Source organism: Pempheris klunzingeri, chromosome 18 (assembly GCF_042242105.1).
Source record: "Pempheris klunzingeri isolate RE-2024b chromosome 18, fPemKlu1.hap1, whole genome shotgun sequence".
Taxonomy (NCBI): Eukaryota; Metazoa; Chordata; class Actinopteri; order Acropomatiformes; family Pempheridae; genus Pempheris; species Pempheris klunzingeri.
The window spans coordinates 12,629,959-12,651,449 of NC_092029.1; the positions used below are offsets into that span (position 1 = coordinate 12,629,959).

Genomic DNA, 21,491 nt, shown 5'->3' on the forward strand with positions numbered 1-21,491 from the left:
CGCACACAGAACAGGCACAAACACACTTAAAAAAAAAAGGAAGAGAACCACAAGCATTTGTAAGATAGCTGGCCGCGTCTCACTGGGGGGAAACGTTCTTGGCTTTAGAGCAGAGTGTGTGAGAGTTCAATGTCACGTCTCATTCCAAACAGAGGCAGGAGAAATGCCAAATGCCTCTCTGGAGATTTCCACTGTTAGAGCCAAGACTCAAGAAGAGGAACAACGTGTTCTGACTGCGACTCATCCTCACAGAGGCTGAGGGAGGGTCAGACACACTGACACCCCTCCAGCCGCTCACTCTGCAGCCAATTTCATCTAGTCCTCCTCAATGCTACAATTAGAGCTGCTGTGAGCACGCACGGGCAACATCCTGTTTGTGTGTGTGTGTGTTTATATGTGTGGCTCATGTTTTAAGGCCACACGACCCATCCTGCATGCTTGATTTCAGTTTCCATCAGTATGTGACAGAGAGTTCCTGCCCCTCATGAAGCGTGAAAACAAAGACATTACTCCTACTGCAACACGGCAAGACTGAGAAATCATAGAAAGTTTAAATAGAAATGAGAGAGAGTCAGAGGAGGGTGAGTTCAGAGGTCTGGAAAGGAAACGTAGGAAAGAAAGTGGGAGTTAAGGTGGAAGGAGAGACCGCAGGAGTTATTGCGTCACATCCTGCTTTCAACTATGAGGAGAATGAAACAGGAAGGAAACATGAGACAGAAAAACAGAGCTAAAGGAACGAGGTCTGAGGGACTACTGGGATTCAGATAGTGCCATCTAGTGGGCCAGGAGAGTGCTACAGTCACTCTGAGGGAGGAGGAGCAAAATGTATGACGAGGCAGTATTTCATGATGCCATTCAAAAAGCAGCAAGGCAAAGAGAAGCAGTGAAATCAAACATTTAAATGAGAAAGGGAGCGGCCACATGTAGGCGATTCCCCACTCGTTTAAGAGCTGTAACATGGCCTCTAGAGTAAGGGACGATCATGGAACGCAGTGTTAAAGCCTTAAAACCAACGAGGCTAAAAATCATACTGATCTATTAATCCCATATTTTCACAATGAATTTAACGAAGCTGATTGTGATGAATTGATTTTTTTCATGGATTGTATTAATAAAAATCAGGTTCTAGTCGGGCGTAGCTTTGGTTCCATCATCATCCCATGTTTCTAGATTCCAGGAGAGAGGTACCTGTGGCGCGAGCCGCTCTCAGGGTGTCCTGGGTGGGCCTGACTACTTTTGCCTCGGGGCTGTACCACGTAATGAGCAGGGAGGGGTAAAAGAAAGAAAAGAATGTTTCAGTCAAGGGCAAATAAAGACAAAGCTTCAGATGAGAGAAAAAACAAATAACATAAAGAGCCATAACATCGCTAGAGAAGGAATCATCAACAACCAAAGAGCAGCAACATAATCAATGACGGTGATTGACTTTGAGAACCAAGAAATCTGGCTTCTCAAGACTGAATCCTGACAAGTCATGTTAAAAGAAACTGACAAAATTAAATGTTTAACTCTATTTACAGTCATAAAACAGAAAAAAGACATTTTTTTTAACAAAATGATATGAACTAAGCTATTATAGAACACTTTTATCACGGACAACGAAAAGCCAGGTTTTCTTGTACAATTTTGGCAGATCAACATGGTGTGGGCAACAAAAAATATCTCATAACAGGGAGGAGTGGGGGGCAGCAACAAATCTGGTCATGTACATGTTAGCAGAGCAATTGAAAGAGGGAAGACATTTATATTAGCAATAAAAATAAAGGGGTGGCAGAGTGGGGATATCTATGAACAAGATGGTAGGCTGGCTGTGATGTTATTTTGCTATCTGCTATAAAAGCCCCCCCTACTGGACACCACGACGGGAAACATTACCGATCTTTTGCGACTATGGACGGTCACCTCCGACACAGGAGCAGCTGATCCACACGTTTCCGACTTGCCAACAGGCAACGGTAAGTAATCCTGAAAAATAAATCAAAGAAACAGTCAGTGTAAAATTTAGATCTGAATAAAACTGAGACTAAACAAGGAGGATTTTGTTGATTGAACATAAAGTGAGCCCTCCTTTCACCCCACATTCAGCCTTTTCTGACCTGCCGTGTGTCCGTGCCCCCCAGTCTCCTCTCCAACTCCTCCAGGTCTGAGCCGACCTCCCTCAGGAGCAGCCTCAGCCTGTTCAAGATCACGTGCACCTTCTCCTGGGCCTCCAGACAATCGCTGCCCTGAACCTTGAGCTGCTGCGCGGTCTGTGACTGCAGCAGCAGGGTCTGAGGTTTGGTGTTGACCAGCAGCTGAGCCGACAGCTCCTGAAGAGACGACGCCTTCTGCTGTGAGTCCAGGAGCTCACGCTTGATTTGCTGCAGGAAAATATCGGAGATGTGTGTTCAACGTTTTTGTATTTAAACTGTGGAAAATTCTTCTCAGGGTAATCAATACCTGCTCAGCTTTTATTCTTTGTTATTTCTGTATCTTATTGTTATAGTTTTTCATCTTTAACAATATTATAATTTATTCGTTATGAGGCATTTTATTAAATGTGACTCTTTATCGCTGTTCTAGTTTCTTTAACTTTATTCCTTTTAGTCCCGTTTTGAGTAAAGTTATAAACCCCACTCTGGGAACTACTGAGTTTGAATTAAAGGTGATTTACATTAAAAAGCAGAGGAGAAACCTTATATTAGAGAGACATACCGTCAGTGTTTTGTGATGAGCTCGTAATGTTTCACGATCCAGTTTGGGAAGGATGGGCACCACCTCGTTCCTCCTGCGGTCGATGTTCTCCAGCCACAGCAGCAGACCGTGGCTCATCTCGTGGAACTCCTGACAGAAAACATGGCATCACTGACATTAGATATGTGTTTTAGTCTGTCAGACTGGACTGTTTTTACTTCCTTCCTATTTACTGATTCATTTTTGCAGAGCGCACAGTTACACTGGAAAGTGTGGATTCAATTTGAGAGAACAAATCCAAAGTTTTTGATTTAGTCTGTTTAGTCTTTTAATTGTAGATTAGAATCTGGATTCATGAAGGAAAAATGTAGACAGGAAATATGCAAGGAGTTATTTTTTGTGCAAACCTTTTAAAACTTGCTTTGTTTTTATTTAGTACTTTATTATGTGCAAAAGTAGGTGAAGCATAAAATTAGAAATTAAAAATAAGGACACCTCTAACTTTTTACACTGTCCTTGAGTGTCTGTGTGTTTTCAGTACCTGGCACTGCATCAGCGCCCTCTGTAGCTCCTCCCTCCAGTCCTCCAGGGAGGTGCGGAGCCGATCCCAGCGTGCGTTCATTTCTTTCAGCCCATCTCTCAACTCCCACGCCTCCTCGGAATCAGGGTCTGATTGGAGGAAGTCTGCACTGCTCAGATTGATGGACAGGACCTCTGACTTGTGGGCATCGATCCCCTTCTGCAGCTCCTAAAGGGAAGAGTCACAGAGGAAAGTATTCAGAACAGCATCTACATGACACTGATGAAGATGTGAATATGTGAGTAGATGAGAATGTGGCAGGATCAGGCTGAGGTGGTTGGGATGCGTTAGATGTTCATTATTAGGCTTCAGAAAGGTGTATTTATAGAATAGCGATATCTTGCCAAATGATTTACAGGCACCATGTACCACGTACTGAAGCGTGATTGTGTGTGTGTGTGTGTGTGAGTGAGTCGAAGTGTGAGTGTCAGTGTCCTGCACGTGAAGTAGGACATTATAAACAAGGCCAGTGGGGTCAAATTACTGCAGATAAACTGTGCTTCATGTTCAATTCCTGGGATTGTACAGTACAGGGACTGACACAGATACTAGCTGAGTGTGCACAAGATAAGAATGAGAAAAAACTGACACTACAAAACTGAAGGTTGAAATTTGCCAACAAACAAATCTAACAAACAAAATTCAACATTCAATACTAGACAATAGACAAACACTCACAGACATGCAGTAAACAAACCTGTGAACTTTGTAAAGCACTGTGGGACAACTCTGTTATTGGGCTATACAAAATAAATTGAATTTAATTGAATTGAATTGAATTGAAACCTTGCGCTTCTTGATTCTCTGCTGCATGGTGTGTATGTCCGTGCTGAGATCGAGCCCTCTCAGCTGGCTGAGCTCAGCCTCAGACTGACCCAACCAGGCCCTCATGGTCTGCAGGTCTGAGATCAGCTTCTGCCACTGTTGCAGGTTCTGCTTCTGCCTGTGCTTCTCACTCAGAGACTGAGCCTGGATCAGCTCCCAGCGCTCAATCACTCCTGAGGAAAACAGTCCGGTCAGTTTAATGCAGCTCACACAGTAGTTACAGGAGGAGGGTCATCTGTCTGTGGCATCTGGAGATGATGTGTATGTGCTGTGTGTTTTGTGTGTAACGGACCTGCGCTCTGGTTCTCTGCGCTGGTGGGGTTGGTGAGTCCCGGCATGCCATCCTCGTCTTCAGTCAGCTCTCCCTCTGCTCTCTTCACAGCATCTATACTGCCTCGACACTCTCCCATCAGACGCATCTGGAGGGGAAAGTTAATTACACGTATTTGGTATTTAGCACCAAAAAGTGTTTGTTCTCTTTAAAACACAAAGCAACAGGACTCACATAGCCCATGTAGGTGGAGTCGATGTCGGGGCTGGAGCGGTTGGCGGTGGCCTCTCTCTGCTGGAGGTGGTATCGTCCTGCATCCAGAGCCTGATCCAACTGTCTGAGGCTGGCCTCTAGCTGGCCTGGCTCACCTGCACAGAGGCCACAACAGGGTCAAGAAGACTGGGAGGGTAAAGTTTTCCATGGCAAGGTTTTCTGTTAGCATGCTGTTGATGTAGACTGATGCTGTTATGTCATGCATTAGTCTAAAATGCAAAACAATGACAAGTCATGGCAGAACAGAACACAGAGGTCGGGTTTAAACACAATAACAATGATATTGTTAACTGTGAAATAAATGACAGAAAACAAACACAAATAAAAATGAAATGAGATTAGCATTTAGTGATCTGGACTTCAGCATGCAATGATGTCGTCTTTGCGTTTTTAAAATGCAAAGATTTGGTCTGGATGGTGGGACATGCAGCCTGAATGATGCTTCCATGTGTGGCAGTAAAACTCAGTTAAAAAAACGTGTGTTTTAGTTTATGACATGCTCTCCTATCACATGCTGTGGCACCGGGGGGCTGCTGATTCCTACCAGAGGACGATTTCAATGTGTTCTCAGTCAGTTTTATATAGGCCTCTGGGCTCTCTGGGATAACTACATCTGGGAAGAGAGACATACAACATACACTGCTCATAATGTGGATATGACTGATTGTGATATCTGTGCTGATCAATAAGGATTTGGCACTGATGTCCTCATGCCAGATTTGGACATTCACCTCAGAGCTCTTTGAATTTTGTTTGTTACTTTTCTTTTAGACTCCTATCACCTAATATCCATCAAGTCATACATGATACAGTACAGAGGTAAAGTTTAACCAACCTGACAGCACCGTGGTGGCCGTCCTCAGATACTCATCCTCCTCCTCTTGCCCTTGGCTCCTTTCCCTGTGTCCTCTCCCTCCGGGGCTCTCCAGATCTCTGCTCAGGTCGTAGTCGTGGTCCCACTCTAATGGGATGGAGTCCACGCTTGCCGGGGTGTCACGTCCAGAGCGGTCTGCACGGATGAGGGCAGTCGTACCCGAGGCCGGACGGCTGGATGTCCGGGGAAGGGAGGAGTCGACCCACTGCAGCTCAGAGAGGTCGCCGCCTTCCTCCATGTCCAGCTCTCTGTCTGAACCATCGAGCTCATCATCAGCCAGCTGGGAGAGAAGGACAGGAAAATGTAGGTAAGCGAAAGGAGAGCAACATGATAGGAGGGTCACCCACTGTAAAGGTTATAGAGTTTTAAAGCAAGTGTAACTAAGAGGTGTGAGAGTGCGCTTTGTGAAGAGGGGTGTGTGTGCTATACGGACTGGCGCAAATATAACATGAGTGTGTATTCTGTTCCTCACCAGCAGTCTGTGTGAAACTACTTCTAGGTTGGACATGTGTTCTCACCCTGTCACAGGTGGTGAAGGAGGACAGCTCAAGTGTAAATTCTGTAAAGTGTTTTCAGAGCACTTTGACTTCACTGAGTCAACTGTTTGCTGCCACATCAAGTCTCTACACACACTTCACTTCTCTTCACAGTCAGACTCAGTCAGGAGTTTATACATTAAACAGTGACTCGTGCTTCACAGAGGATCATGTCTTCTTGGACGTCCATGTTTGATATGTAGCTCTGATGCAAATCTGTTCTGTGAAGAAGTCATTTTTAATACATTTTGAGAGAGAGTAGAGCTGCATATCCGAGATCCCCTTGGCCCTTTACAAGCACCAGACATAAATGTCTTTTATTAATTTACTTATGTTTCATGTCCATTTCCACTAAAGCAATATTGTTTGATAATTTTTGTATTCCTGCATGCTACCTGAGTTCATGCTGTCTAAATCCAATCAAAATCTTTACTCACAGGCAGTCGTGTTAGCTTCTTGTAGTATCTGTCGACTCGTCCGAAGACCTCCTGGCAGTATCTCTGCAGCTCCTCCAGCTCCTCCTCAATGACGGCTGCATCCAGAGGTTCGCTCTTCTCAATCAGAGATTCACCCTGTCTGAACACCTGCTCAATCTTCCCTGTGTTCAGGCAGATCTCCTGCTGGAACGCCTGAGAAACACACAACATAACAGACATCAGAGAAAAGGAGAACCGCAACCAACAATAATGGAGATTATCTAATAATTTATTGATCATTTTGAGTATTTAATTAGTTGTGTATCAAAAAAAAGTTTAAATCACAGAAGATTCCCAACACAGTTTAGTCAGCTAGTTAGCTCAAAGTGACGCCTCCAAATGGTCAAAAAACTTGAAAGTTTTCAATTTACAGTAAAGAAATCAATGCTGTTTCCAAGCTTGTAGAATCTATTTTTTCTAAATACTTGATATATTTTCCATCTATTGCAATAAATGTACTACATTTTGTTTAGATTTCCATTTGTTAACTCAGGATGAGCATTTTTGCTTTAGGTTTTGTTTTGTTCTTTAGGATTGTCAATGCAGCAATTTTATGTTTATGTATGTTATATATTATATGAATGTCTTTAGCCAGCAAATGTTTGGCTATTTTGGATTTCTGCTTAAGTAAGTCAATAATGTTTTCAGCACTGGAACACAGCCAAGGAATTTTTAAAATCTATTTGTATGATTGCATTTGTTTATTTTTCTACATTTTCTACATCTCTTCTCTACAATAAAAAAAAAAAAAAAAAAAATCTGCAATGGAATTTGGTTACCCCATACCTGTAGCAGATAGTACATAGTACAATATTAGAAAAGGATAAAAAAAAACAAACCCTAACCTTGAGCTGTTTTATCTTGGCCTGAACGTCACACTCGGAGAAGTGCTCGATGTTGGTCAGCTGGAGGTCCATCTCAGTCAGCCACACCAGGATGCTGTCTCGTGCAGTCTCAAACTCCTCCCTCTGAGTGATGAAGTGCTGAATGAACAAAGAGAGACATTCAAACAACCATAATTTACTGTTTTCCTTTTCATTTTTTTTCAAATTTGATATGGTTGTTTCTTAATGAATTATACTACTGGATGTTGGATATGGCGATAATTTGTTAATATTACCTGCAGCTAAATAGAATAATAGAAAAAAGAGTTTCCCAGACAAAATAAAAAGGAAATTAGCTGTTAAATTAGAGCCAAAATTCCTGAGAGACCTCAGTCATTAGGTCAACAATCAAAAATGATTTTACCTTGAGTCTACGCAGGATGGCGGCCACCCTCTTCTGCAGGTTATCCCATCGCTTGTTCCCATCATGCACCATTTCTCTGAGTCGGTAGGAGGAGTCGGTGCGGTTCTCGCGGGCCAGACGACGGTACTGTTTGTTAATGAGCTCCAGCTGGGTCAGGCACTCCTGCACCTGCCGCTGGAAGGCCTGCCATACACACACACACACACACAAATAAAAGCTGAATAGGACACACCTATTTGCAAGTAACAAGCAATAATATATTTTTCTTAAAACTTATTCTTTTAAGTGCATGCACAAAGAAAACAAATAATTAACGAGGCCAAAAACTGGCCAGTAAAATCTGTAAACCTATTGTCTGTTCTGCAGATATATGCAGAGTCAAACTATGTTTAACTAACTGAACTGAACTGAACTTTCCAATCCGGCTTGCCAGCAAGCAGGAATGTGCACGTGCACAGTGATAGACTGCAGCAGCTGAGCAGACCAGTGCAGACAAGTTTGAGCAACATGACACTCTTTTCTCTTTTTTCTATGTTTCCTCTACCCTGCAGGGACTGTCTAGAGATTTATTTTGCTCTCATGGAGAAATGTCTGACAGGAAACAAAAAACATGAAAGCATACAAGTATGAAACCCTTGCATTTAAATAATTTTAAACATGCCATTAATTTGCTCTGTTTTTATTTTCCTAAGTTATGTACATTGCACACACACACACTGCAACTGCAGCTGTCTTTTACTCCACATTCTGTCAATAAAAGTGAAAGAGACCCACCTCAAACTTTTTATGCTCCTCTTTGGCGACAGTATACAAAACTCCAGAGGAGTTGGGCAGAGCTGCAGTCCTTTCTGAGGTCTTCAGCCAATCCTCAAACCTGGAGTAATCATCCAGAAACTTCTGCCACAACCTCCACGTTTCCTCAATCCTGCAAAGAAAAATCTGTCAGTAATGTCAAAGCCACATTTCAAACTTAAATATAAACATGATTGTATGATTGATGGTAGTATAATCAGCAGAAATACAGTATACTGTAGGAGGCAATGGGCTTTGGCTAGCATCAAGTGCATCTGTACATATATTTATATGTAACATACTGGATGGCTCATTAAGGACACAAACTGACACATCTTTAATGTGAGCATCTCAAATGTGTATGGTTAAACGGAACTTGGCAACTTTGAAAACTCTTTGAACACTAAAATGTGCTGTCTAGCAGTGTTTGCATGCAGAGGCACTGACTTAAGCCTCCTCTCCATGGACATGGCGCAGATGTTCCTCCAGCGTCTGTCCAGCCCTCTGGTAGCCTGCTGGATGGAGTCACACTCTGTCTCTGTGGAGCAGGCATCGCAGTCGTGCAGCAGGACTTCACACAGGTTCAACACTGACGCCACACCCGTGCTATGTTTCTCTATGTCCCTCTGTAGCTCCTGCAAATCATTCAGAACAACAACTTCATTTTCGCAGCATTTAAAGGTTGTTTTTGCAGGAGAAATGTGTTTTTAAAGGATGTCTGGTCTGGCCCCTCCTTCCCGGCTTTGCTCTTCACATGCTTGTCACTGTGTTTTATAACAGAAAGCAAGCTCCTTTTATGCTGTAAATTAGCAAATATCTCCCAGCAGTGTACAGGAGGAACACAGCCACCCCGCCAAACTATAGTAAATGCATGTGCTAGCTAACTCTGCAGCTCTGGAGAGGAAGGAGGTCAGTGGGGTCTCAGAATCCAGTCCACATTTAGAGCGGTATCTTGGCAGCAGGAAGGACATTGATGCTGACTGAGGGCTAGCTTTAAACAAACAGCCAGGGATGTATGCATGAGTCATGCTGTGATTTCCACATGTGTTCAGTGTCGTTCAGTCATTTTCCACCAACTCAGTTTGAGTCATATTGTTCTGCTATTATTTAGTGTTTACAGAAAAGTACAAACTCACAAAGTGCATGTGTGCTTGTTTGTGTCTGTGAAGGTGAATGTGTCTTGTAGTATGTCTGTAGGATGTTATTACCACATGTTGGTCAGATTCTGCAAAATCTTTGAACTCTTAAACAGAGAATGTGCTGGTTCATTTTGCATTCATCAGAAGCCTGTAATCACATTGTCAGTTCTCGTTTTTGTAGCCCAGGACAGTTTGTGTGTGGTCCCGCTTGCCTGCTGCTGGTTGAGTTTCTTCTGAATCTCCTGGTCGTTGCAGGTGTCGTAGACGATGGGCCTGGACAGCTCCGTCTCGATGTGAGCCAGCCATGATCGCAGGCTGCTCATGTTTTTATCTAACTGTTGCACCGCCACCAGAGTCTCCCTCAACTTCTTCACCCTGTTAGGAAAGTCAAAGAGGGAGTCAGAGTCAGGTGTAAACACTGAGGCAGGCAGTGTGGTAAGGGAGAAATGTGTTGACGGATTCCTGCACAGGTTTCGTAGTTAATATGACAAACCATAAAACACACTGTTTATGTTGCAGGTCAATGTTTTGGACAGTGTCACACACGATCCACTGCACACTCAAATTCTTGGTCAAATCCAAACTGCAATCAAATAAAATGTATACGCTTGTTGTTGTACAGGTAGCACAGCTTCACTGCATGAAGTCGGGTTAACTTCGATGTCAATCAAACAATGTTGTTACACTCACAAAAGCAGTGGCAGTAACACACCTGCTATTTTCACTGTTTTCATTTTAACTGTCTGGAACGTATTGTATTGTATTGTCTTGTGATGCAATCTCAAACTCATGCATACTGGTTAAAACAACATTTCGAAATCATTTTTGCCACACTAGTTATACCAACTCTGTACTTAACAATGAAGCTAGAATAAAATAAATAAAACAAATACTGCAGAAAGAAGAGCCTTCTAAAACTCTACATAGAATAGAAACACGCTTGACACAATCATAGAAAAGATTAGAAATGTGCCCTAGTTATTTGACTCTTAACTCTTATTCACAGTATGTGCTATTCTACATTGCAGGAGCTGGTTAAAAACACCACAAAATCTATTTTAAGTGCATGAGAAAAATAAGTTCTGCATGAGGGAATCATATGAGTCTGATTCACTCTTTGATAAAATCTTAAAAAAACAGCCTCAACATAATTCAGATTTTTTTTCCTGCCTGTTGACATCGCAGTCGCAATCCGGCAGATCCTCGCTCGGGCATCCTGCCATATCGTCTGTCCCTAAATCCAAAACCATGTGGGTGCGGGATTCCCAAAGGCAACGTTAATGTGAGGAAGCGGTACGTTGTCGATTCAAACACTCTTCTCTTTCGTCTGCGTGCTCCACATGGGACTTTCTCTAAAGTCTGGCTGTGCAGAAGGGGAGGGCGAGCAGGTAGTGGTGGGGTGGCACAACTGTGACTTATCAACTGTTGCTCTCCAAGGTTAAAAAAAGAGAACCCCAAACAGGCACGAGTGTATATGTGTGTGTGTGTGTGTGTGTGTGAGAGAGTGCCTGAGAGTGACAAGTGCTGCTGTGTCTAAAAACAGACTTACAGTCAGAGGCATGTGCCGCAGAGCTGGCCTGTGCTGGAGTATCACACAGCAAATCCACACAAAGGGAGTGTGAACAGAAGCAAAGGCTGGAGGCTCCATGCATGTGATTAATCTTCGATGGAGAGTGCACAACAAGAGGAAAAAGATTCCAGTAAAACATGTTTGGGGGGGAATAATAGATCCTTGATTCCTCAGAAAATAAAAACTCCAGAAATTGTCAAAATAAATTAATCCACAAGTAAAACGCTAGATTGTGAAGTATTCTACTCCCTGTGACAGCTACAAAACTGTCTCTTCTGTTTTCAAGTAAAGGGCGGATATAAAAGACAAAGAGAGTGCAGCTGTCTGTATGAGGTCAGACATGGGCCTCCACTTCTTCCCTCTTCCAGTACAGTCCCACAGGGCAACAGCCGGAGGACAACAGGAGGGGAATGGGGCAGCTGGGGTACTAAGATCCAAAGTTTGAGTCAGGTCAACATACAGAAAAGGATTTGATGTTCTCCATATTAAATCAACTCAAAAATGTGGAAGAAGGCTCTATCTCCAACTACTTCACACCAGTTTCGAGTCAGTACAAGACAGGAGAGCCAAAAAGGAAGATTCAGAAAAAAGAAGAGAGTCGGAGAGGGATGAGGAATGTGACCTCTCTCTGCTTGGTTTGCAGCTCCACTGACACCCGCAAGGAGCACAGGAAATGCCTCAGCAGCTTCGTGGGAAAATGAATTCCCCATCACATGTGCTGGATCGTCATGAGGAATACCATGGTAACGAAGTGAGGCCAAAGCATGCCTTCACTAATAAAAAACATTCTCCACTAGGAGGCGTGATGTAGCGTGGGATGTGTAGGGTGAAGAGTTAGCATGGTGACAAAGTTACTTTTCTCTTTTTCTTTTCATTTAAATGATACTGTGAGTGTCGCTGGTTGTCCTGGTAGACACATTTTTTACACTTATTAAATGCTACTTATGTCCTTACAACTGATGTTAGCGATGATCAATACTATTATCCATATCCATAGACTTTATTTTCAGGACCATGAGGTGTTTGAACCATATTTCTGAAGCACTGTGATACAGATGACATTTGAACTACTTACTCACAGCTACTTACAAAAAGTCTCCGCCTTCACAGAACCCACTTGAACTCTGCTATCAAGCAACACTCTCCTCCTGTTCTTGAGAAAACACCCACCTGGCAGCGATGAGGTCCAGCAGGTGTTGCCAGCGCTCGCTGACTTTGCTGAGTTTGTGCTGGATTTCGGCCGCCTTGCTGTCTTGGCTGGCCCTGGCCAGGCGCTCGCCCATAACCTGCAGCTGCTGCTTGTTCTCCTGAGCTACACTGATCTCCTCCTGGTAGTCCTGGGAGAGACACACCAAGCAGGTCAACATAGAAAGGTGTGATTGTGGTGCACAGTATATGTGTGTGTGTTAGCTCTAATTCACAGTTGCATGATCTAATTTCTAGAGCAATGTACTCTGTGTGGTAAATACTATTTTTGATGGGGCTGCATTCAAATTACACTATTTTGTAAAAGATGTTTTTTAGCAGACACTCTTCATTGTTCCAACTATGCCACTGACTCTTGACAATAACTCTAATGCTTAACTAGTTCAAGTTTAAACTAGTAATTGTTTACTTATTCTATCTAATTCTCAATGCATGTGTGTTTTTTGTTAAAGATGGTGTGCTGAAATCACCTTGCGCAGCTTTTCGATCATCTCTTCAATGCTGATGTCTCCATTTTGAGAGACTTTGCTCTCCATCTGTGTGAGCCACTCACATAGCTCCTTGTTCTTCTCATTGAACACTGCCCACTCATTCAACTTCTCGCTCACCTGCTGCCTGCGCAGGGAAAGCTAAGGGGACAAAGGGGAGGACAGAGGGGGGGTTTGTCAGATAGAGGGCACGAGAAAGGGAAGAAAAGATGTGGAAAGTGCAGAAGGATGATGAAAAACAGTCAAAACATGAAAAAGATGTGACAATTGGGTGGTTTAGTAGCAGGAAAGAACAGAATTTATGGAAGATAATCTCAAAGATAAAATAATTAGGCATTGCACAATGCAGAAAATGCCCAGTCCTATTAATTCTTCTAATCCTCTTCACAATAACACTGTAGGCCCTGGGGCGCCTCAAGTGTTGGCTGTGGATGTGAAAAGTTAACCACAGCTGAACTCTCACTCTGTCACTCTGTACAACAGCTGTTATAACTGTCTATCTTCAGCAGGGATCTGTACTGCATGACAACATGAGCTGTGCACAGGCCAACATTATTATCATATTTTTATTTAAATAAGGTCTCTCTTTTTTGCCTCTTTATTTTCTGAATGCTTCAACTAATTGGGTGAAGCAAAGGGCTCAAGTTAAATCCACTGAGTGAAAAGACCCTCCAGGATGTAACAAAACCACAAACTAGATTTCACAGAGAAAATACTGTGAGCACTTTTTGGGACAGCACACCCAAGAAAAAACAGTCATGGCCATGTGTACTGTGTAAATCTACCTGGTGGCAGATCTCCTCCCATTGGCACTGTAGCAGCTGGAGGCGTTCCTGTAGGACTGTGATGTCATCTGCACTGACCACGCCCTCCAAGGAATCCCTCAGCAGGAACAAGGAAGTGAGGTCATCGGTCCAGCCCTCTATGCTGCTCTCCAACTCCTGCATCCACATGACATGACAAGAAATGATGTAAAACCCACCGTGAAGTGATCCATGGTCTTACATGCAAAGATATCCTCAGATTGGCTTGTTTTTTCTCCTTTTAACCAACAGCTATAGTCAAATAGAGCAAGAAAACCACAGAACAGAACGCTCAACTGCAGCTGCTGCACCATCAGAAATCTTGTTGAGGAAAAGCAACACAGCAAAGTGACAATGAATATTACAGCGAGAAAGAAAAGACACAAATTTTCTTCTGAATGCAAAAATTTGCATAAGAATAACAGTGATATGTTACATTAAAAGAAGATACAGCAGCTACGAGGTTAAAGGCAGGATAAGGTAACAGACCCATCTAACCTTGCATTTTCTCCTCCGTCACTGTGACGGTTTGCTGCGGTGTAATCACCTCTGGACCAGAAGAATGTCTCAATTACTCAGCACACACAAAAGGAAGCACACATATAAATACACCCCCACCGCAAACAGGGATGCTCTCTCTCTCTCTCTCTCTCTCTCTCTCTCTCATGCGCACGCACCCTCTGTTTCTCTCTCCCAACCCCCTCTCTCTCCTCAGCTGATGCTAACTATGTGCAGCTACTCTCACAGCCCTTCTCCTCCCCAAGGAGGACATGTCATGCATGACAAATGACTGCATACAGTGTCCAGTGGTTAACACTAACTGCAAATGACCATAATGTGAATTTTCACACAGAAATTGTATGGTTGCTGTGGAAACAAACAAGGAAAATAAGAGTTTCCCAACCAATACTAATACTACAAAAAACGACAAGCAGAATTGTCTACATTAGCTAAAGACTGGAGTTGTTTTGCCCCTGCAGGAGAATATGCAACATTTATACCAACACAAGCTGAACAAGCAAGGTCACACAATGAGACAGCAGCTGACAGATAAAGATGTTTTTTTAAAAATTGCTGCTGCTGGTCTGTCTTTTTATCTGTTTGTCCCTGTAGCCAGATTAAGGGGTAGAGGGAGGACATGTCTGTATCTGTGTGTGTGTGTGTGTGTCAGTGTTTAGAACAGAGAGAAAGGCTAAGAGAGACAGTGAGAGTAACATGCGTATGTGTATATAATGCATATGAGAGAAATAGCCAGTGAGATACTGCACTGAGATTGCATAGAAACAGGGAAATGAAGATAGAAAATAATCTGGAGGGAAGAAACAATTTGAATGTGTGTGTGTGAGATATGTCTTAGATTTTTCTCACCTTGCATCTGATTTGCTCTGAGTGTAGCTCTTCGTGGTGGTCAGGCAGAGGCACAGACAGCTTTCTCTTGAAGGACCTCAGCTTCTCCAGTGATGCATTTATGCCCTTTTCACATCGCTCCCAGTTCTACACACAAACAGAAAGACACACGGTAAGAATTAGAGCATACAACAGACACACACAAACACACACACACACACACACACACACACTAACCCAAGGCTGAAGTCAGGCCACATCAATCATCATGCTATACACAGCCCACTCAGCTCTGAAGCTCCCAAACAACACCATGATACAGCTAAAATCCAACAGCCAAAGAAGAGAAATAACACAGCTTCATGACAAAAGGGGGAGGTTCTGTTCCAAAGGGCACAGATTACAACTATTTTTAGAGTCCAAGAAAAAAAGTCCAATTCAGGATGAAACAGGGTAATATTTGGTAAAAGAGGCTGCAGCAAACTGGCATACCTGAAGCAAGAGTCATGGTACATGAACAGCCAGGCTATGACTAGAATAGCTACACTAGCTGCTTTCTAAGTGCAAACAAAGGAGGAGAGAGAGAGGAGAGAGAGAGAGTGAGTAAGATTGTGGGAGAATAAGATTAAGAGGAGGGAGCCAACAAAATACCCAAATTCCCGGATGCATCTTTTAAACTGTGTCACTCGGTCCCATTCAAAACAGGGATCACATCATTACAGCTCACTGCACACACACTCTCCATGTGCTGCATGTGTGTGTTTATGTGGCTGTAAGCCCTGAGGACAGACATGAGCGTGCTCTATCTCTGTCCTCTGCTCAGGACTTAAGGTGCAGAGTTACATAATTCATGAAATAACCTGGTTTCACTGCCCTGCATGTACAACCAGACAGCTTTATTAAGGGCTCTGATGCCCTTCAGTACCCTTCACTGCACCTTTACGCTGCATTATGGTACAGAGACAGCTTCTAGCTTAGCTTTAAATACAAACTGTGTATTGTGTGTATATTATCGTGTACTGCATTATTATAGGATGTCCTATGATACAGCACTGATCAGTTGTATCTCCCCTTATGTTGTATGCCTTAGAAATATCAGGGTACAATTAAATGTAAAAGACACTACTACTAGTCTGTATGTTACATTATCACATGATGTTACTGTAGCTTACACAACCAAGAAAAGAATAATTCCAAGTGTAGTTTGTCTGACCTTGAGTAAGCTGTGCAGCTCTCTCCTCTGCTGGTCCAGTCGGTGGTGGGCGTGCCTCCACCTCTCCTGAATCTCCATCAGCTCTGTCTGCAGGGTGGACTCAGCCCTGGCGTCGGCTGATAGCAGCAGGCTCCTGCCGGCCTCCACCGTCAGGAGGTAGCCTCCCTGCTGCCGCTGGAGCACTCGCTCCCTCAGCTGGAGGTGCAGAGCGAGGGACAATGGGCACAGGGAGTACAGGTTAACTAAGGGAGTCTAAGGTTGGAGGAGGGGTGAGGGTTTATCAGCTTAGATGGTTTAGGTTTAGATTTGCTTAAGTCAGTTTAATTTTTAATTAAAACATGAAATATGAGGAGAGCCACTGAGTCAAAAGAGTGGCAGGAAAAGTTTTATATGTTTGCATAGATCGAACATGATAGATTTGAAAAAATTAAGCTTTGCGTTATTTAGATGAGCTTCTTCTAGTGCCCTCATAAATGATGCAAACTTTTTAAACAAGGTCTATGAGAAAATAATGACTTCAGGGCAAAGTAGAGGTGTTAGTGAGTGAACCCATCCCCAACCTCATCCACCTGCTATAAATTTGAAATTTGTTTAAATTAGAATTGTGACTTACAGAGAGAACAAGCATAAATATTTATGACAATCTGAATAAGGTGATGAGTGAAGTGAAGGACGTGAAAAACTCCTCCATAGTGTTGTAACCTACCTGAATCTGATGTAACAGGTTTCTGGCCTGCTGCAGGGCCACTGGTTCTCCTGGCTGATGCACATCTGGATCACGGGTCACTTCTTGAAGCCATTGCAGCAACTTATCTGACATCTCACGGTAGTTCTGCCACTGGCGGACCAGACTGTCAATAATGCCCCTTCGCTGCTGGGCCCGCCTTACTACACCCTGCCACTGATTGCTTAACAAGGCCAGCTTCACACTGAAGTCATCTCTGTAAGGTGGGCAAGAGTGAGATCTGAATATAGATTTTTTTCATGAGACAATTGAATTGTTGGATAGGAATGTTTGTTTACCTGTCATCCACTTGTCCCTGGTCCAACATACGATGACCATCATTGATGATGGAGTAGAGAATCTGTTGCCTACTAAACATCTCTGCCTGGAACAACTGCAAGTGCACATACATATATTAATAACAGAAATGCACATACAAAATGCACATTAGTACGTGCTTTTAATGTGTCTTTTACCTCATGGTCTCTCTGCTGCTCCAGCAGACTCTGGCAGTTGCCAGAGATTTCAGCAGCCAGCTTCTGGTCAGTTTGAGACAGGAAGTCCATCCACGCCTCACACTTCTGGAGGAAACTCTGCTGCTGGAGCAGCACTGCCTGCAGTTTACTGGAGAGGGACAGGAGGAAGTACATTGTTAATGCTTTTTCAAAAATCTATTTTGGTAGGTGTTTGACATACTGTATGGTGGTGCTCAGTACTACAAATAAGTGAAATATGAACATTTTAGGTACCTGAACCTCTCGGTGAGATGAGCACAGTGAGCCGCCCAGGCTCTGTTGAGACTTTGCAGCCGTTTAACGTCTCTGTCACTGACGGGTAGTCTGTACACCAACTCGTTAACACGTTCAAGGTCTGGAGACAGACTGCTCAGCTTCAACAGGTGAACCTGGGAACACATTATTACACACTGTCAGTAGGACATCCTACAGAACTAATTTAGACTGAAAGAAAAATGTGACTTCATTTAATGCAAAGATTTTTAAATTCAAACAGATACCCAGTCTTTGTGATGAAAAAACATCTTATGTTCAAAGACAGATGACACAACAACCTTCAGACACACCTTCAATTTTTCCATACGTGTCTGGACCACAGTGAGCTCTGGTGTGCCGACTGAGTCAGACTCCCTCAGCACCTCCTCAGCCTCCTCAGCTTTACGGATCAGCGTGTCCAACTGTTCTCTGAAACCCTCACAGGCCTGAGATCCAGACTACAAACAATGAGACAGACACAGTGAGAGTATGGCCTACCTCTCATATCTCCCTATTCCTGTATTGGGGTTTTATACCATCCTACCTGCAGTACTTCCTGCTGCCTGTGAAGGGCGTGCTCCAGTGTTGCCAGACGATGTGCGAGTGACAGGTGGTCGGACTGGAGGGCTGCCGAGGAGGAGGCGTCAACTTGGCTCTTCAGCTGTTCCCCTAAAATCTGCAGCTGCTGGAGGGACTGTTGCACAGAGGCCTGGTCACCAAGGCATGTCTGCAAGAGTAATGTCATCAGAGAGAGGAAGGTTAGAGCTACACAAAGTTATGGTATTTACATGCATACGAATAGCACAGGGACAACAGTGCTGCATATTTAATGCGAAGCTAATAAAGGACATAGTGGGAAAAGAAGATTTTGTATGGGAACCCAAAATGTCAGGAATTAAGGGGATTTTGAAAAGACTCCATTTGTGATATTTTCATGACTTCAAAAGCAAAAAGCTTTGCTTTTGAAGTCATGAAAGTATGATTTCAATAAATAAAGTAAAATAAGTAAAATAAAGGTTCTGTGTAAAGCTTTTTTATAAAAAGGACAGCCATAACTGGTGCCAACAACCAGTAACTGTTTACTCAAGTGATCCTCAGTCAAAACAACGGTCTGCTTACAGTATTAGGACAGCGTGTCTCTAGACATCGCCCAGCAAGGCCCTACAAGCCCAGCGTGACACCGGGGGACCCCTGTAGTGTAAATCAGGGGCCTGTCTTTCCCTCTGCAGTCTCCTTTTCAAAAGGCTTTTGTTGGACTGTGTTGTGACTCTACATTCAAGCAGACAAAAGGGGCAGGGTGCAATTTGGTATTCTGCAGAGGGGATAGAGGCTTTGTGAATCCACATAGTGAACTGACAATCCGTTTTGGAGCTTATTCACAAGATCTTGAAAACCAAAGGAGATTGAGGGTAAGCAGGAAAATGTCTCCTCCCACAAAATGGGGAATGTAGTGATAATCTAAAATTACACAAAAAGTCCTGGACTATTATTGATGTTTAAAGCATTGACTATGACCCATTAAGTAACTATTGATATTGATAAAATATTAAAAATAAAATACATTCACATGCTACATTCCCCATCTCTACTTACATGGCAGTCTGCTATCCAGGCGCTGCTTTCCTCCTCTGTGATCTCCCTGTCGGTGGCGCTTTTCAGCAAGCGATCAGCTCGCTCCTCCTGTTTCTGAACTGCTGTAACACACTGGCCGTACAGTGACTTGTAACGCTGCCACAAACCCAGCAGGGCTTTACTGCTCCTCAGTTGCTCTGAGATCTGCTCTAGTAGATGGTTCCACCTATTACAGAGGAGGAGAAACATATAGTTACATACAGTATTGACCTCCACTCAGAAGCTAGTTAAGGACAATCCGAGATGTGTTTTATTATCCTTACCTGATGTTGACATCCCGTAGGGCTCTGTTTAGGGTTTCAGCCACAGATGGGTGGCTCTCTGTCAGAAGCTGGTGTGTTACAGAGCCAAACTTCCTCAGGCTGCTCTCTTGTTTATCCATCTCTTCCTGCAGGTTCTTAAAAACAACACCCACTAAACGTTAATTTCATCAATTTCATCATTGTTTGATAAATTTAAACATGTTGCTCATGACAAATCTCAAAAGACGCCACTGACAATTGTCTTTTGAACACTGTGTAAATGTTCCTTTTCACATTGACCTTCAACAGTTGTTGCTGTAAAATACCTTAGCAATGACTTTGTGTGCCTTAAACTGATACAAAGTTTTTTAGGGGTGTGCTACTTTTCCAAAATAAAGAGGGCAGTCTATTTTTTGCACTCCTCACCTCCAGACTCTCCACCTGCTGCTGCACTGCCTCTAGGGACCCATTAAGGAGGCACAGCCTGGACAGAGAGTACCTCCCCTCCATCAGGTAACCATTTATCTCCTCTGAAGCTCGCCGGTAAAGCGTCCACTGCTCTAGCACCGACCGCAGGCTCACCTTCATCTGACTTATCTGATGGGAATGATGATAGACAAAATGTGTAAGTGTCATAAATCACACAGTGGAAAAGTCAGGTAATAACCACAAGAGTAAAGCGTCCAAGAAACTCACCATGTGGTCCAAATGAGCCCAGGATTGGTTCAGTCCTTTGAGGGTCTCCTTGACAGCAGAGCAGGCTGCTCCTTTCTTATCCTGGATGAGAGCATTTCCTCGTTCCTCAGCTTTCTCTAGATCCTTCTCTTTTTCCTTCACTAATTCCTCCAACTCCTACAACAACAAAATATATATTTTTTTAATTTTCAGAAATACAGACGTAAAAACTCAAATTGTGTTTGGCATTCAGTGCTGCATGAATGTGTACCTGACAGTCTTTCAGTGCATTCTGCACTGATGCTACATCCTCTATCCTGTGTCTCTTCTTCAGTTTCTCCTCCTGTAGTGTGAGCCAGGTTTTCAAGGCCTGAACTCCATTTTCATGCTCCAACCAACCTTCCAAAAGTCCCTCCAAAAGTTGAATCTAAAATACAAACAAAATTCAGAACCATGTCACAACTCAGAAACAGGTAACAAAAAATATAAGAAGAAAACAGTCAAAGATTTCAGATCTAATTCTTGACTGGCTGTAGAATTACCTTTTCAGTGATGAGCCCCTGTAGTATTTGCCATCGTCTGTTCATAGCTCCCAGCTTCTCAGCAAAATCTGTTTTGTCACTGCGCTTTCCCTCAACATCCTGACTGCTGATCTGGAGCACTGACTGGTTTACAAAGTCCACAGTCAACTGCTTACAGGTCAGATCTATGCGGAAACCCTGTGAAATACAAAGAGACATGATGAGACTGTGATGAGGGAGTTCCTTTGCTGCTTGATCAAAATGGTACAACTACCGTTTTGTACCTTGTACTTCTGCAAGAAGTTCTGGACCACCTCTGAGCCTACAGCTCCCATGATTTTGTCCTGGTCTTCCTCTATGATGTTCTCCATGAGAGAAATCCAGCTCATCAGCTCTGTGATGGCGTGCCGTGATGCCAACTTCTCCATCTGCAACTAGGGGAAGAGAACAGGGGGGATACAATGTCACAGATAGCCAAAATGCAGTATCATTAGCTATGTCATGGTAATGCTAATACCAATTAGTCCCATAAAAGATACAAAAACAAAAACTTAAAAAAAACATTTAGTGAAAAAATTGCATAATAATTGACAAAAGTGTAATAGCTGCTGTT

At 43.2% G+C, this 21,491-nt stretch overlaps 1 protein-coding gene across 1 annotated transcript in view; it reads right to left on the reverse strand.

Moving 5' to 3' along the window:
* syne1a (spectrin repeat containing, nuclear envelope 1a) overlaps positions 1-21,491 on the reverse strand; it is a 115,650-nt gene that overhangs the window by 2,435 nt on the left and 91,724 nt on the right. The window contains exons 114-147 of the mRNA XM_070848803.1: positions 21,163-21,312; positions 20,900-21,076; positions 20,629-20,784; positions 20,379-20,534; positions 20,109-20,279; positions 19,704-19,837; positions 19,402-19,606; positions 18,353-18,535; positions 18,120-18,266; positions 17,788-17,942; positions 17,515-17,662; positions 17,338-17,432; positions 17,021-17,255; positions 16,315-16,566; positions 15,123-15,248; positions 13,737-13,892; positions 12,934-13,092; positions 12,428-12,594; positions 9,900-10,062; positions 8,996-9,183; positions 8,531-8,681; positions 7,757-7,939; positions 7,354-7,491; positions 6,470-6,661; positions 5,458-5,776; positions 5,167-5,235; positions 4,584-4,717; positions 4,371-4,497; positions 4,040-4,251; positions 3,215-3,421; positions 2,695-2,823; positions 2,097-2,360; positions 1,876-1,965; positions 1,189-1,247 (exon numbers count right to left, since the gene is read on the reverse strand). Of these exons, the coding sequence (XP_070704904.1) occupies positions 1,189-1,247; positions 1,876-1,965; positions 2,097-2,360; positions 2,695-2,823; positions 3,215-3,421; positions 4,040-4,251; positions 4,371-4,497; positions 4,584-4,717; positions 5,167-5,235; positions 5,458-5,776; positions 6,470-6,661; positions 7,354-7,491; positions 7,757-7,939; positions 8,531-8,681; positions 8,996-9,183; positions 9,900-10,062; positions 12,428-12,594; positions 12,934-13,092; positions 13,737-13,892; positions 15,123-15,248; positions 16,315-16,566; positions 17,021-17,255; positions 17,338-17,432; positions 17,515-17,662; positions 17,788-17,942; positions 18,120-18,266; positions 18,353-18,535; positions 19,402-19,606; positions 19,704-19,837; positions 20,109-20,279; positions 20,379-20,534; positions 20,629-20,784; positions 20,900-21,076; positions 21,163-21,312 (5,597 nt within the window). The remainder of the gene's footprint in view (positions 1-1,188; positions 1,248-1,875; positions 1,966-2,096; positions 2,361-2,694; positions 2,824-3,214; positions 3,422-4,039; positions 4,252-4,370; positions 4,498-4,583; positions 4,718-5,166; positions 5,236-5,457; positions 5,777-6,469; positions 6,662-7,353; positions 7,492-7,756; positions 7,940-8,530; positions 8,682-8,995; positions 9,184-9,899; positions 10,063-12,427; positions 12,595-12,933; positions 13,093-13,736; positions 13,893-15,122; positions 15,249-16,314; positions 16,567-17,020; positions 17,256-17,337; positions 17,433-17,514; positions 17,663-17,787; positions 17,943-18,119; positions 18,267-18,352; positions 18,536-19,401; positions 19,607-19,703; positions 19,838-20,108; positions 20,280-20,378; positions 20,535-20,628; positions 20,785-20,899; positions 21,077-21,162; positions 21,313-21,491) is intronic.